A 14024-nucleotide genomic window follows, 5' to 3' on the forward strand; every position below is an offset into this window, starting at 1 on the left:
AAAAAAAAAAAAAAGAAAGAAAGAAAGAAAAAGAAACCATGTTACTATATTGGTAGTGGTTAGCTTTGGGTAATTAAATATTTTTTCAAATTTTTCTATAGGGAGGGTAGGTGTATGTGAGGGTGCAGTAAAGAAAGCACTGCAATGGCCACTCTGTGGTATGATGAAGAGGAAGGTTACTATTGGGAATGAGAGAGATTTAAAAAAAAAAAACTGTCCATGGCCAGGGCTATCAGAGAGGGGGAGGGGGAGAGACAGAGCATGAGAGCATAGCTGGGAGGTGGGAGAGGTAAGGAGAGGGGAGCAGGGAGGGAGGGAATTCGTTTAAAGGAGGATGAGTAGCTGGGGGGATGGAAAGGCCAGAATCTAACATGGACTTTTAGATGTATAACAAGAATGTATGAGTGGGGACCAAGGGAGCCTGGAGACTACTGATGGGCTTTCACATACAACATGTCCCTTCTGCCAGAGGCAAGAGAAATGACTCCTTTGGGCAGATGGAAACCCGTTTCACAAGGTTCTGGAGAATGCTGTCTTTTTAACCACCAGACATCCTTGTGTAGCACAGCTGGAGCTCATTTCTAGCTACATGGACAGCACTGATGCTAATGTAAGGAATGTTTGTAACAAATTGGGGGAGGGGAGGATGGAAGTATTGCTTCCAGTCTTGGGTTTAATTTGACAAAGGAAAAGAAGGGAGTGGTATGTTGAGGGAGACAATCAAGTAAAGTTTATTAAGGTCAAAAAGGTAACTTGGATGTTTATAGTGTAATGTGATTGTTCTCTCAGCGGCTTTTCAGTGACCCTGGTGTGTTTTGTGGGGAAAGGGGCACTGTAGGAGGTGTTACAGTTTTAAGAACATATATAAAAAAAGGGAAGTGTATATACTGTTAGAAACTCAGCCCAGAGTTCTTGTTACCTGAGGACAGTGCAGCTTGTCCCTTCTCTAGCCAGCACTGAGGAAGAAGAGCTGCCTCACAGGGTGGGGAGCATCTGTGCTGTGCAGTGTACTCTGAGCTCCTTGTCCTTTTCTCCCTTGGGGTGCATCTCTGGGGATGGAACTGAGGGCCTCACAGGAGGCAGGCAAGGGCACTGCCACTGAGCCACATCTCCAGCCACTCAGCAACAATAAATAACGTTTGGTATTGTTTTTCTTTAGATTGGGTTTGTGTGAGTTGGAGACTTTGAAGGACAGCCAAGCCTGGAGAAATGTGAGCCAGGGTTACTAAAGAAAAGCTAGAGCTAACTCCTACCTGCTTAATGAACAAAAAGGCCAAAGTATGGGTTTCTCTCTAGTAGCAAATACATTCTGTTTTTATCACAAAAGTATCTACAGTCATAGTAGAAAGTCAGAGATCTGCAAGGTAAGGCTAGCAGTGGGCAGCTTTGCGTCTAAGCTGACCAGCCCTGCCCTCGTGTCCCCTTGCCCCACATTTGCTAAGTTAGGTTAGAGTAGGGTACCAGTGGTTGTGGAGAGTGTGTGGTGTTCAGGGTGGAAAGTCCTCTCTGGCTATGTGCTGGGTGGAATGTGCCAGAAACACTGTTACATATCGCACCTGCCATCATTGTGATAAAGACAGAGATTTTGATTGTTTCCTCTTCTGTAAAAGGGTTGTAAAATATCCAATTTTTTTCTCCTTTTGCTTAAATATTTAACTTATCACTTAACATTTCATTGAGATTATCTTCGTTTGTTCTTTTATTTTAAATATATATAGGAATTACTCAAGGTGATGAGGACAATTGATGACAGAATAGTACATGAATTAAACACTACGGTTCCAACAGCTTCCTTTGCAGGGAAAATCGATGCCAGCCAAACCTGTAAACAGCTGTATGAGTCTGTAAGTTCATCTCTTGAGTCTCTCTTTGGTGTTTCTTTATACCTTTCTTTGCAGGTATAATGAGAAATTTGTTGACTTACATCTACACTATGAGAAACTCATGACATCTTGAGTACACCTGAAGGTGGGAGCACACTGATGTTAATATGGTTTCTACAGCTCCCGACATTGTGTAGTGTGCACACAAACCTGTGAAGAGATTTTTGTGAGAATGGGGGCAGCAGTGGCCTGGCCTATATACTCACGGCCTTCTGCTTAAATACATAGTGTGCATGGGATGAGCACAGGACCATGAAACACTCCAGGCAGTAAGTAGCAAGGGTGAGGACCTCAGTGGATCAATCCTAAGAGGCCAAGCAGCTAATGGCACAAGGAGTGAAAGCCTTGCAAGCCTTTTATGTTTTGTTGTTTCCATCATCAGGGAGGTGAGAGGAGGTATGTGCCAGAAAGGGAAGAGAGAGAAAACTGCAGGTATTAGTAAAACACCCTTCCTGAGGCTTTGGCGTCTCCAGTGTGGAATTGGAATCGCTCCTTACCTGCTCCTCCTCTTTTGAATTTGCCAGAGCAGAAGGAAATGGTGCAGCTGTGCTGTACCTTACTGCTGCCCCTCCATGAAGTTGGAAGTTAAAGCTCTAATGGCACCTGCTTTTTTATACTCGCCCCCCACAAAGTTACTGTGCAGATTTCTAGTGGATTGCAGGTGTGGAAAGAGTCGTTCTGTGGAGAAGCTTACTCATGTCAAACTCGGAACACCACCTACTGGCATCTTAGTTCTGATTTTCCTAGTTAAAGTCTGTCATTCTATTGAGCAATCAGGTAAATAACTGGCTTTAGAAAATTAGAAGGTGTGATGTTTTCATGATTTAGTCATGGTGAGTGTGTGTTGGGGGGTCTCCAAGTCGTACTGTGGGATGTTTGATAGTACGTTTATGTTTTCAGGTATGTCTGACTAAAGAACTAGAAATGTATGGTCACTGTGTTGCTCTCCTCCTTGCTACCTGTATGCTCTCTACTATTCAGTTTTCCCCATTTCCAGTCTCTGTTGGCATAGGGGTTGAGAGTATCATGTTTAGCAATATGGATTCCAGGACCAGATCACATCTCACACCTGCTGCTTCCTAGGTTGCTGACTGAGCATTTTGTATAACCTCAGTTTCATAGTGTTGTAGAGGATTAGTGGACTGAGGAAGTGTTTTGTGTATTTTAATATGCTTGCCTGAGTGGTCATTATTCTATTTCAAGTAACTTTGTTGTAGAGACTGGGTCTGTGAGGCGCTCAGGCAGTAAGAACCACTAAGACCTCTTCTCGAGTGTCGTCTCCTTTGAGGAGTCCAGGACATCCAGTTACTTAGAGTTGATGAAGACGTATTTGTATTCCCTAAAGGTGACATTTGTTCATAGGAAAGAGCATGAGAGCTGAAGCATACATTTACAAAGTTGACCTTGAAAGGCTTCTCATAATAAAAATGAAATAATTTCACTGAGATCTCCCCAGGTGTGATTGGAAGAGGAGCTTGAACCATGACCATTACACCTTGCTTACCCAGGACAGATGGAGAAAGCTGTCTTGCTGGATGTGTCACTCTAAGAAGGGTTATGGAACCATTCTGTCAGTTACCCTTGCAGTCAGCATACACAGTGCAGCTGCTAAGCTCTGCCTCAGCTTCTCTTTGTCAATACTTTAAATATTTGAAAAGGCCTGGGATTGCATAGTTAAATATAATATTATTTATATTTCTTTATGTAACTAAGATGTTTTCTACATCTCTTTGTTCACAATATCTTTCCCTTGTTAGCAGCATGAGCCTGAAACCAACTAGGAAAGACAAAAAAGGAGAGATTGTAGTAAGCAGTAGGAAGGGTCAACGTGAGGTAGAGGAGTGCGTGCGGGGGAGGTGAGGAGAACAAGGACGGGCAGGAGACCACAGGGCAAGCCCCCCTGGGGAGCGGGAAGCAGGGCCCGGATTGTGGAAGGAGGCAGCCTGGCCTCATCCTCGGCTCCTTCTGAGGCTTTCCCTCTTAGCTGATTTAGGCAATCCAGCCAACAGTTTTCTCTTGAAGAGATTTTTAAAATTTGTTTTAAAAATTATTACATTCCTGAAGTCTCAATTTTTTTTCTAATACTAAAATGTAACAAATTAATGTGATTTCTGTCCCTCTTTTCATTCTTTTGCCCTTTTAGTTGATGGCAGCTCATGTCAGTAGGGACAGAGTTATAAAGAACTGTATAGCCCAGACCTCAGCAGTAGTAAAAAGTCTCCGAGAAGAGAGAGAAAAGAACCTGGATGACTTAACGTTATTAAAGCGACTTAGAAAAGAACAGACAAAGGTAAGCTGAGTAAGCCTTACATTTCTAAGGCAAAGGCCTCAAATACAACCTTCAAAATGGAGTTTTAACACGTACAGTTTCAAGTAAGTTATGGTTATTACTTTTTAAAAGTGACCAGGGCATGGTTGGGAGGATGGCTCAGTGGATAAACTGTTTGCTATGAAATATGAGGACTGAAGTTTGGATCTTGAGAAGCCATTGGAAAAATTGGGTGGTTGGGTCTGGAGAGATGGCTCAGTGGTTTAGAATGCTGGCTGCTCTTTCAGAGGATCTTGGTTTGATTCCTAGCACCCAAATGGAGGCTCACAACTGTCTGTAACTCCAGTGCTAGATGATCTGATCTCCCTTGCTGGCCTCTGTCAAACAAATACATGAAACAAATAAACACATCAAACAAATAAATTAAACCAACAGCAATAACAACAACAAAAATCCTGGGTGCCTTATCAGCTACCTGTAGTCACAGCACTCCAGAGGCAGACAGGAGATCCCTGGGCGAGCTGGCTAGCTAGACACGCCAGAATTGGCTAGTACCAGGGTCAGTCTCAGTAAAGTAAATACAGTGGAGTGTGGTGTAGAAAAGGCACGACATAAACTTCAGGCCTCCATTCACATGTGTGCACACACAGGCACACAAACAGACACATACACACACACAGACACAGAGAGAGAGATGGCCAGAAGAGTAATGTCTTGTCATCAGGTGGGCTTTTACATCACACTTAGATGTGGTATAGTAAATGAATGCATATTTCATAAACAAGTGCAGTATAAGAGCTTGGGGAAATTAACATGGAATTGTGTTTCATTTCTTTTCCTGTGATATTTCCTAGTGTTTAAGATAAACATCAGTACTGGCCAACATCACATCAGAAGCTCTTTGGAAAACATGTCTGCTTACTTGAAACATTTCTTCATGGATTTGTGTATTGAAAATATTTACCCCTTTCATTGTATAGCAATCTGCTGAAATACATAGAGCTATTGCCCTCTTCAGCCATAAAGACATAGTACTGGTTGAATATATAGTTAGATAGTCTCAACACCTCAGGGTAATGTCCACCCTACTCTGCAGGCATTGTGGGGTTTTGTATAACTTTTCTACACTTAATAGCATCTCTGCAGTGTTGTTACTTAAGGAAATATTGTGGGCCAGCTAAGTGGCAGATAAGTATTTCTGCTGCCAAGAAGACCTGAGTTTGATCTCAGATCCACATGGTGGAAGATGAGATCTCCTTCCCGTAAGTCGTCCTTTGACCTCCACACCTGCTCACTATGGATAGACACACACACACACACACACACTAAGTTCATTATACACGTAATTTATAAGTCATGTGCTCACTCGGGGATATGTGAAAGGAAGCTTTTCCTCCTGTAATACAGTTAATGAGGTGGAGTCACTGCTGGGCTCCTTATTTGTGCCTTACAAGAAAACAGTTGTGCTTTGGCGTTCTGGGTCCTCGGCCCACTAGGGCTGTGAGAGCCCACAGATCTCAGCTCCCACGTGTGAATAGCACAGTATTTGCATTTAACTTCTTTCCCCAGACTCCGAGTACTTTAAGTCACCTGCAGTTGCTGATCGCAGCTAACATAAGTATCTGTGTTTGGTACTTGTGAAGTTTTCATCCCAAATATTTTTGATCCCCATTTGTTTAAATTCACAGATCATACAGAGGGCTGGCTACATTTTGTTCCATATAATACATTGCCATCCTTTTTTAGGGAACTTTGAGGTATCATTTTAATTTTGTGTAATTTCAAACGTTAAGAGAAAAGTTGCAAAGCAGTGTAAAGCTCTCCCATGCCGAGCTCCCCGTGGTTCCTTGTTTCCCTGCTTCAGTCTCTTCATCTCCCTCCTTTCCCTCTCTCCTGTATACACGTGCTACTCGTCTCTAGAATGATTTCGATCACTTGTATCCTTTTACCCTTAAATTTATAATTTCTTATTTTTTGGTGTATGTGTGTGTGTGTGTGTAGGTCAGAGGACCACTTGGAGAAGCTGTTTCCTTTTTCTTCCAACACAGGGGTTCCTGGGATTCAACTCAGGTCATCAGATCATTGTAGTTGTCTGTTTAAGATAGCACAGTGGGCTTGTGTGTCAGATGACTGGAAGGGCAATGTAAGTAAGTAGTGTGGAGCTTGGGGTCTTTGTTTAGCAGGTGTCACCAGATGCACAGGAGCACACAGCACGTAGGCAGGGCTGCTGTGCTTTCTCAGCTGTTCTGTTAACTCAGTGTTTCCCTGGTTGCAGCCTCAACCCCGTGTTTGTGTCTCTCTGTCCGTGAGTACTGCTTAGGTCTCTGCTGCATACTTGTTTATTCACCGGGCAGTAACGGAGTCTCCAGGTGATGAACATGTTCAAATAGGCCTTGTTCTTCCCCTTGATGTTCAGGGTCGTTTGTAGGTTAGTTTGTACAACTGGTCAGGGTCTAAGTAGCTCCGAGCTTTCTATTTCTTGAGAGCATGACTGCAAACCTGTCCTCCACTATGAGGAAAGGCCATCCTTTCCAGTAATCCACTAGCTTCACTAGTGATGGAGGGAAGACAGGCTGTGTTGTCTGGATCAGCCCAGTGGATCCTAACCTAATGGTGTGAGCAGTGCAGCAGCCATGTTACCCTTATTTCCTGGATTTGTTACCAATGTTGACGGGGTGTGAGGCAGAACTGCTAAGTCATACTGAAAAGTCAGAGTTGGCTACCATTGCTAGTGAGGTGCAGAGTCCAGGAGAGCCCTGCTGTTGGGAGTGATTATGTCTCTGTTTGCTCAGCCCTCATATCTGCCCTTTGCCCTCAGTGCCTGGAAGGCACAGCCACATGGACTGCAGGGAGGGGCATCGGAAGGAAGCAGAGAGCAATGTAAGGCTTGCTTCCAGCCAGCGAGGGCAGCTGAGTGTGCTGTAGCAGAGGAGGAAATACTACAGCTGTTTATCTTCCAAGTGAGGCTATGGAATCTGAAAGATTCCTTCAATGTTCCAAGACCTTCCTTATTCACTGAGGATGCAGGGACTTGAACTGGTAGCTCTGAAGTCACAAGCTAGGAAGTGGCTAGGCATTTTAATAACTTAATTGTCAAGCATACCATCTTAATCTCACCCTCCATAAACTTTGTACAACCTACTCTAGCCATTTATATGTTAGGGTTCTGTGTTTAGTTTTTTGTTTTTTAATAGTTTCTATTTGGAAAATTCCAGGCATTTTATTTCTTACTATATAAAATCCTTTTTATCTAAAACATATTCATTCTCACCCCACCCCTTTTCAAATATGAGCTAGCTTATTCTGGAGCCAAATGTGAGTGACCGTGGCCTGGAAACACCGAACTAGATCACCCCAGGCTCCATGCTCCACGGAAGCATTTTCATAGAGTTTTTATAGTAAGAGAACAAAGTAAGTTCTTTCTAACCTTTCTTTTTTTTTTTTTTTTTTTTTTTTTGGTTTTTCGAGACAGGGTTTCTCTGTGTAGACTTGGCTGTCCTAGAACTCACTCTGTAGACCAGGCTGGCCTCGAACTCAGAAATCCGCCTGCCTCTGCCTCCCAAGTGCTGGGATTAAAGGCGTACGCCACCACGCCCGGCCAAATTATCTCATATTTTCCACCTCTTTCTTACCTACTTACTGTTTTTGTTTCTTTAAATGAGAACTGAATTCAAATTATATATAGGGCACAATGTAGTAAAATAAGATTGTCTGTACTCTATTGGTATCAATTTTATGTTTTTCTTTTTTTCTGTCTGTTGCAAGTCTTAAACAAACTTCTTAACATCTTTGATTTCTGTACCTCACTGCTCCAGGGGCAGAGGTCACACAAAATTGAGAATTAGAGACATTTTATGTCTCAACTAACACCTACAAAGGTGTCAGTGACCTTTAGTAGTTGGTGTTTTGTAGACAAGAGAAGGCAGAAGAGAGCTGAAAAGGCTTGCCTTCATGCTAACCTGTAACCACAGTGTCAGGCACAGAAGGTGTTTCCGCACATGGGAGGCCTGCTTTCTTTGGGTACATCCTCACTTCCTCCAGCTCAGGTCTTAACATTCCCCATGTGGAACACCATTGATTTGGGTTCTTGAAGTATCTACCAGGAATCGGTTTGGGAAAGCTCCACTAGGAGTCCCAGGCAGGCCAGTGTCCCCTCGGTGAGGCTTCTGGGTGGAATAACTTCCTAACAGGTGGAGGCGGTCAGCTGGCAGTTCCTGTGAACTTTCTCTCTGTGGATGAGCTTCCTGTAGCTGAACTTCTGGCCTCCTTCCCACTGGAGGCGTGTTTCTGTCTGACAGAAGCAGTGGTGACGTCCATTAGAAATGCTTTGCTTTCTAGTTTTCAGGGAAACTTTACTCTTGAGCTGGTTTGCTGCTCTTTTCCTCCCTGTCACAGAGTGAGTAGGGCCAGCTCATCCCTAGACACAGGGCCTTGGAGGACACCTTGAGACAGACATGCTTGGGTCTGAATTGTGGAGGGACAGTGTCTCAGAGAGCTCAAACAAAAATGACAGCTTACTAATTAATGCACATTACATATGCTTTGTAAAAATTGATTTTCTCTTTATGTTGTATATGAGTACATATGGGGGGTGGGGTATGGTCTTCTGCGCTAGTGTACGTGAGGCCAGAGGCTGTGTCAGGATGTCTTCCTCAATCACTTCTCCATCTTTATTTTTTGAGGCAGGGTCTCACTAATGTGGGAGCTTGCAGTGTTAGCTAAATTGGCTGGCCAGCAGGTCCCCAGGATCTGCCTGTATCTACCCTATCACCATTCCTCCAGCACTGGGTGCTATAGTTTTAACTCTTTACAGTTCAGAATTTCTATTTTTCTCTTGCAGTTGAAATGGATGCAGTCAGAACTCAATGTTGAAGAAGTGGTAAATGACAGGAGCTGGAAGGTAGGAAATAATGTTGATTTTTATAGAGAACTAGGAGAAAAACTGAACAAGCAGGAGACAACCAGGGGAGGGCAGTGCAGGCAGGCTCTGAGAACAGAAAACCCCAGCAACTGAGGGTGTGAGTGCTGTTAACTTTAGAGGATCTGTGACCTACAGAGCGGGGTTAGATACGTTCTTTGTATCTCCTAACACTAACTGTGCATGGTTAACGTTCAGAGTTTTTACTGTAGTAAAGAGAACTTTCAAAGAGGTTCTTTGTTAAACTTAGCCTTTTGTGCAGTTACTTTTCATAAACACAAAGTTGCAAGCATTATTCTGCAATTGTGTCGGTTAATATTCATTGAGTCTCACTGAATGCAGTTACACAGGGAACATTAAGGAGAAGGAAAGAGCAGGCAGACTTAGCCCCACCGCTCTCCTCTAGATCTCATTAGGGTTAAATATTAGCCGCTGGGCACTGACTGACTTCTGACACTTAATAATTGCTTATCTCGTCAGGAGCTTTGGTTGCAGAAATAATTTTGTTTCACAATGTTCACAAACAAGGAAGAAAGGAAGGAAGAAAGAAAGAGAGAAAAGAAATAAAAGCAAAGCAAAGCAATCATTAAGCAGAGTGATGTTGGTGTCTTGGTATATGACCTTCCAGATTTCATATGCATGGCCAGGCTTGTTAACTGTTTTTAAAGTCGTAAGTGAAATCATCCTCTATCTACTTGTAGCCAGCTTTTTTTACTGTGTCATTAAATTTCAAAAGACTCACAGCATGTGAAGACATGACCAAATTACAGACTATAAATTGAGTGTCTTATGGCATTTCTTTATCCTGTCTTCCTGGCCAAAATGTAGCCTGAACTTGTCCTTGTATCAGCTTGAGGGCTGTGCTCCTTAGAAGGTTTTGGCAATGATTGTATATTCATACATTCTCTGAAGAAGTGATAATTTATTCTGGGACTATGATGTGAAAAGGGTATGGTGAATATCTGGCTTTTGAGAGGCTGTCCAGAGGATTTTGGTACATGCCAAGTGTGATAGAGTGAAACCTCTTGGATGTGATATCCCAGGTGCTCTTCAGTGTGCTGGGATTACATCCCAGGAGACCCAAGTGTTCTCAAGAGACTTAGCAGTGGGCTGCACTTAGGCATCAAGAGAGTATTATTCTATCATTAGCCCACAGAAAAGTCAAAACTTAGCCAGGCATGGTGGCCCATAACTCAGGAGGCTACAGCAGGAGGATTGTGAGTTTCAGGCCAAGCCAAACAAATAGCAAGTTCAAGGCCAGTATGAACCACAAAGCAAGACCCTGCCTCAAAATGCAAATTCAAAACATTGAAGGGTGTGCAGTGAGCATCTGCCTCTGCTGTGAGGTCTTCCACATGGAGGGAGGGACGTGTTTTCACATGCCGGCGACTTGCTCATTATATTGAGTTTCCTTTGTTACAGAAGTATGATGAATGTGCATGTTTTCTTTAACATACATCAGAAGTCTTCTCACATAAGAATGTTAACAGCTTCCTTATTGTTTTTACACCTTTTACCTCCTCTGAATTGTTCTACCAAAAACTTTCTGTAACCAGCCCCATTTAGTTGTAAAGGCATTCTCGACATTTCTGATATGTTGTTTCAAATTTTTGGAAGCAAGGTGATCAAAACAAGAAATACACAAGTACACATAACTTAGCAGAAGACAGGTCCAGCCAGCAAATGGGTGCTGAAATTGTCTACAGAATGTCACCAAGGTATACATTATGCTTAATTTGGTGTGCCAAAGAAACTTACTGTTTCCGAACCCTAGATCACCGTAACATCCTCCAAATCTGTTGATCTGAATTTATATCCAGGCCTGATTTATACAGGATATCTGGGTGACTTTTGTTTCTGTTTGAATATCTTAGGTGTTTAATGAACGCTGCCGAATTCACTTCAAGCCTCCAAAGAATGAGTAGAGAGAGAGAGAGTTTTTTAAAAAGACCTGGTCATCTCATCGCCTGGGCATGACAGATGTCAGCAGGGCCAGGTTCCGAGGGTGGTCTCTGAGCCAGCAGGCTGAGGCCTTTGGTTGGTTCAGCCCCATTCAGCCAAGACCTCAAGTCTAATTCTCATAATTATAAAATAATCAATTGCTATTTTATACTGATCTGTAAAAAATGTTTTATAACTATTAAAATAATTTTCTGACTCTGTGTACATATTTATTTGGTGACTTTGCAAGTTGAGATAGTCTTCTGAGAGTTTGTACAGAGTTCCTGTGTCGTTATGCCTGCCTGAGTTTAGTGGAATGGGTGGGGCTACAGGTTAGTTTCTCTTTTGTCATTGTGGGTTTATTTTAAAGGAGCAGAATCGGACTGGAGAGACGATCAGTGGTTAAGAGCACTGGTTGCTCTTCTAGAGGACAGGTTCCATACCCGCACCCACAGGGCAGCTCACAACTGTCTATCTCTAGTCCCAGGGGATCTGATGCCCTCTTCTGGCCTTCGTAGGCACCAGGCACACATGTGATACACAGACATACATTTAGGCAAAATACCTGTACTTGTAAAATAAAAATAAACAGAGGAAAAAAAATGACAAAATCAAACAAACACAGTTTTTCTTCTTCAAGCTGGGCGTGGTGGCTCATGCCTGCAATCCAATGCCTTGGAAAACTGATGTGGGAGCACTACAAGTTTGAGACCATCTGGGGCTATATAGTAAGGACACACGTCTCACAGCCAGGCTGTAGTGGTGCATATGTTTAATCTCAGCTCTTGGGAGGCAGAGGCAGGTGGATCTCTTGAGTTTGAGGCCAGCCATAGTGAGTTCCAGGACAGCCAGGACTACACAGAGAAACCCTGTCTCAAGAAAACCATCTTGTTTTTGCATATAAAACTAATTTGGGTTGGGGATTAGTGATGTTTCCATGGACACAAAGAGAAGTGAAGGCTCTAGAAAAGGGGTAAATGACTAAAACAAGAGCCCTGTTGGATTTGAGAATTTCAGCAGTGAAGAGAAGTACTTTGTACTGGGTACTAGCTGTCTGTGGCCATAGAACAGACTATCCCAGGTTAACTGCTTAGTGTCATCCTATTAATATTTTCTGTGTCACAGTCTTGTGGTTTCAAAGTCCAGATAGACTGGATTCAGGGTGTGGAAGCTGAAATGCAGCTTGGAATGAGACTGGCTTTTGTGTCCACAGAAGGGGGGTGGGTGGGGGCGGAGGGGAAGAGGGGCGCTTTTGAATTCTTTGACCTTGGTGGCAGAAATTAGATGCATGAGTTGTGGTGCATTTTATTCCCGGAGTACCTGCATTTCTCAATACATGGGCCCTATTTCTCCATTGTGACGTTAGCCATGGTGTTTTAATATTCACGGTTCTGAGGTCTCTCTGACTTCCTTTCCTGCTGACACTCAAAGGGTGCTTATTAGCTTATTAGCTCTACCATATTGCTGCATTTCTCTAACAGAGGCAGTTGGCTGATCTATATTATCAACTCTTGCCTTGTAATGTAGCAGTCACAGATGTGATCAGGGAGGACAGATGTACTGCTGGTTTGGATTCTGTTTAGTCATGGTTTAACTGAAGCATGTGGCTCTGGCTTGTCTGGCTTCTGGTGGGCCTGAACCTTCAGCATGATGATCTTCATCAGATTATGTTCCTGGAAGTCAGCCATGGAGGCAGAAGAGTTTGCTGTTTAATCGACAGAACTTTTTGGAGTGTTTATGGTATGTGTTTGTTGGAGATACTGATAATATTCTTTTGGGACTTTACTCAGGATAGCGCTTACCTACATAATACATACATGACTCTAGATTTGATCTCCAGCCTCCTCCCCCCACCACCAAAGAAAAGACCTTAAGGTGGCATACACCTTTAATCCCAGAATTTGGGAGGTAGAAGCAGGTAGATCTCTGAGTTCAAGGCCAGCCTGGTCTATATAGCGAGTTCCAGAACCACATAGACCCTATCTGGCAAAAAAGTTGGTTACAGTTACCATATAGCCTTTTCCATGAGAAAAGAAATTTAAAAGACAATATTGAAAATCTTTTCTGTGGAGTTGGTCTGTAACAATTTTTAAATGACATGAGACAAAAGTCTGAATGGTGTAGATGAAAATACAGCTAGGATCTTGATGGCAGTCTTAGGGAAGTACAGATTCTCCATTAAGATTGTATGAGCCTTCCAGACTGTCAGATCCGATGTCAAGAGTGCTTTCTCGCTAATCCAGTCATGTTAAGGAGCCTGAATTAATCCAGTGTGACATTAATTGAGCACTTAACCTCAGTTTGGAGTAAATTAGTATAAATGAATGCACTGAACGTGTGTCAATAGCACTTAAAGCTTCAGGTTGGAAGATAAATCCTCTATCCTTTTGGAAGGCAGGTTTGCTTGCTGAAACCTGTCCACAATCACTACCTCACAGCAATTTGGATTTTGCTGCTTTTACTTGAGAGAAACAACATGCCAACATTCAGGGACGAATTTAGCTTTTACTTGGCAGACAACAGGCTCATGAAGAAACACTTATGTCAAGTTCTATGCAAAAATATAGATCAGGAAGTCAGGGAAGTGAGTGGATTGCAAACGACTGTTGGTTGGAGAACATAATGCCCTTGCCTTAGAAGAGCCAATTTAATTAGGTATTGAAGCATACTCAGTACCGTAATTAAGGACGTTCTGTTATGTTAGTCTCTAATATAAGTTGTGATTTAAAGCTATTTGGGAATGGAGCTGTTTGTGCTAGTGTTATTGCAGTAGTCTCCTAATGTCCCACATACTCAGGAATAACATATAAATAGGAGATTCATTTAAATTATAAAGTAGCCATGCTACCTAGGGTTAGGGGGTCTAATCAAACATTAGAGTCAGGCAGCTTACTTGTGATCTCAGTATATATACTTGTACTGGCTAGTTTTGTGTCAACTTGACACAGCTGGAGTTATCATAGAGAAAGGAGCTTCAGTTGAGGAAATGCCTCCATGAGATCCAACTGTAAGG

At 42.8% G+C, this 14024-nt stretch overlaps 1 protein-coding gene across 3 annotated transcripts in view; it reads left to right on the forward strand.

Moving 5' to 3' along the window:
* Positions 1-11234, forward strand: part of Ccdc58 (coiled-coil domain containing 58) — a 19745-nt gene extending 8511 nt beyond the window's left edge. Inside the window, exons 1-5 of one of the 3 annotated variants that reach the window (XM_029470391.1) lie at positions 453-610; positions 1719-1844; positions 4027-4173; positions 8993-9052; positions 10945-11228. In XM_029470391.1, the coding sequence (XP_029326251.1) occupies positions 590-610; positions 1719-1844; positions 4027-4173; positions 8993-9052; positions 10945-10995 (405 nt within the window). In that variant the 5' untranslated portion in view covers positions 453-589 and the 3' untranslated portion in view covers positions 10996-11228. Of the gene's footprint in view, positions 1-452; positions 611-1718; positions 1845-4026; positions 4174-8992; positions 9053-10944 lie in introns of those variants that run through there. The other 2 variants (XM_021184959.2, XM_021184961.2) reach the window with 2 other exon arrangements.
* The last annotated feature ends 2790 nt before the right edge of the window (positions 11235-14024 follow it).

The sequence above is a fragment of the Mus caroli genome, chromosome 16 (genome assembly GCF_900094665.2).
Source record: "Mus caroli chromosome 16, CAROLI_EIJ_v1.1, whole genome shotgun sequence".
In the NCBI taxonomy this organism is placed as follows: Eukaryota; Metazoa; Chordata; class Mammalia; order Rodentia; family Muridae; genus Mus; species Mus caroli.